Source organism: Rhincodon typus, unplaced genomic scaffold (assembly GCF_021869965.1).
Source record: "Rhincodon typus isolate 14 unplaced genomic scaffold, sRhiTyp1.1 hic_rhity00003315, whole genome shotgun sequence".
Classification (NCBI taxonomy): domain Eukaryota; kingdom Metazoa; phylum Chordata; class Chondrichthyes; order Orectolobiformes; family Rhincodontidae; genus Rhincodon; species Rhincodon typus.
Genome location: NW_025968953.1, coordinates 1 through 2,276, shown reverse-complemented (window position 1 = coordinate 2,276; position 2,276 = coordinate 1). Strand labels below are relative to the sequence as shown.

The 2,276-nt window shown below is 49.2% G+C and overlaps 1 protein-coding gene across 1 annotated transcript in view; it reads right to left on the bottom strand.

The window, feature by feature from the left end:
* LOC109920803 (calpain-1 catalytic subunit-like) overlaps nucleotides 1-1,730 on the bottom strand; it is a 3,938-nt gene extending 2,208 nt beyond the window's left edge. The window contains exons 1-2 of the mRNA XM_048593620.1: nucleotides 1,610-1,730; nucleotides 285-353 (exon numbers count right to left, since the gene is read on the bottom strand). Coding sequence (XP_048449577.1) covers nucleotides 285-353; nucleotides 1,610-1,627 — 87 coding nt within the window. The 5' untranslated portion in view covers nucleotides 1,628-1,730. The remainder of the gene's footprint in view (nucleotides 1-284; nucleotides 354-1,609) is intronic.
* Nucleotides 1,731-2,276: the final 546 nt, after the last annotated feature.

The following is a 2,276-nucleotide window of genomic DNA, read 5'->3' as shown; positions in this document are numbered from 1 at the left end:
AAGACTGAGAGAGAGGGGGAAGAAGACAGAGATGGAGGGTGGATGAGAGAAGGAGAGAGGGGGAGAGAGTGAGAAATGGGGAGAAAAGAGAGACAGAGGGAGAGATAGTGAAAAGTGAGGGAGAAAGAGAGACATGAAGATATAGAAACAGAGAAAGAGAGAGAGGGAGAGACAGAGTGACACAGAGACCAGGAAAGGCAGATAGAGAGGGAGAGAGAGAGGGAGCAAGAAAGGGTGAAGATCAAACAGATCTATTATGTGATCCACCAGATCCCATCTCTTACCAGCCACTTGCGAATCTTATTCCACATGATCTGAAATTCCACCACACCGAGGCGCCCACTACCATCTTTCTGTGGAAAGTTGGTTAAAGGATAAACACTGCAAACAGGATCAGACCATTCGGCCCATCAAATCTACTCCACCATCTGATCCCATCATGGCTACTCTCAGGGTTCAACAATGTGGTCTCCTTTACATTGAGGAAACAAAGTGTAGACTGGGTGACTGCTTCACAGAACATCTCCGTTCTGCTCGCAAAAAACACCCTGAGCTACCTGTTGCCTGCCACTTTAACACACCACCCTGCTCCCTGGCCAACATCTCTGTCTCCGGCTTGCTGCAGTGTTCCAGCGAAGCTCAGCACAAGCTGGAGGAACAACGCCTCATTTTCTGCTTGGGGACCCTACAGCCCTCCGGACTCAATACTGAGTTCAATAATTTTAGGGCCTAAACTCTCCCATGTCCCAGCACCCCACGCCACACACCAGGCCTTGTTACCACATAGCCTGCCACTACACACCCCCTGTTGTTAGTCACTAACAGTCCCCATTATTCACCAACTATTCACCCTCCCAGCCTGATCGTTAGCAACTCCTTTGTCTGTCCAACTGTCTTTCTCTCTCTTCGGGCTCTATCCTATCGTTTAGTCCCTACCCCACCCACCTCCCTATTTTCTGCATATAAACCATTTTCCCAGCCAGCATCAGTTCTGAGGAAGGGTCACCGGACCCGAAACATTAACTCTGATTTTTTCTCCACAGATGCTGCCAGACCTGCTGAGCTTTTCCAGCAACTTCTGTTTTTGTTCCTGATTTACAGCATCCGCAGCTCTTTCGGTTTTTATGCTTTTCCCTCTTGTTGGTTCCCTCACCGCCTGCCGCAGATCCAGTCTAGCAGCTGTGTCCTTTAGGACCCGACCAGCTCGATCAGTAGTACTGCTGCCGAGCCAGTCTTGGTGATGGACATTGAAATCCCCCACCCAGAGTACATTTTGTGCCTTTGCCATCCTCAGTGCATCCTCTAAGTGTCTTTCAACAGGAGAGACTGATTCATTAGCTGAGGGAGGACGGCATGTGGTAATCAGCAGGAGGTTTCCTTGTCCATGTCTAACCTGAAGCCACAGTTACCAATCGCTCACCCATCTCAAATCAACTGAGAACGACAGCTGCAGTGGAGACTGAGACTGTAGGCAGGCTCACAGAGAGGAGACGAGGCACCAGTGAACTCTTGTGCTGGGCTGGACAATGCCCTGATGTGACAAGGGTATCGTCTCTCAGGATCAGATCAGGGAATGGGGTCTACCATCTCATGTCTAGGTGAAGGATACATCTAGGAGATTAACCATTCCACGGCAGGAATCCAGGCTGAACCCATCTGTTTTTAAATCACGGTCTGAAATAAAAAAGAGAGAGACGACAGCTTATAACAGGAATGACACATTGTCACACATGCATGCACCCTCACGCACACACACACACACACACACGCAATCTCTCTCTCACACGCACACGCAATCTCTCTCTCTCACACGCACACACACATGTGCGCGCTCTCTCTCACACACATACACGTGCGCGCTCTCTCTCACACACACACACTCGCACACAAACATGTGCGCTCACACACACGCACGCTCGCACACACGGCTCCAGGAAGTGATGAGTCATGGTGTCACATTGATGATGTTCTTTTCAACTCCTTCACTGATTATAAAGCAGAGACCCTTTAACAATAACACTGATGCAGCTTTTACTGCCAATCCTCTTCCGGCTAATTCTCAAACAGCAGTTGGCTGAGCACCAAGTTCCCTGTGTGGAACACACTGTCTGAGAGTGAGGGAGACTGGTTCACTCGAGTGTTTAGCAGTAGTCAGTGTATGGGGAAGAAAATAAGTCCAGAGATAGAAAAGGCATGCGAGAAAGGCACTATTACAGTCATATTGGGGAATTCAATTTGCAGGTGGCCTGGGAAAATCAGATTGTTAGTGGACCCCT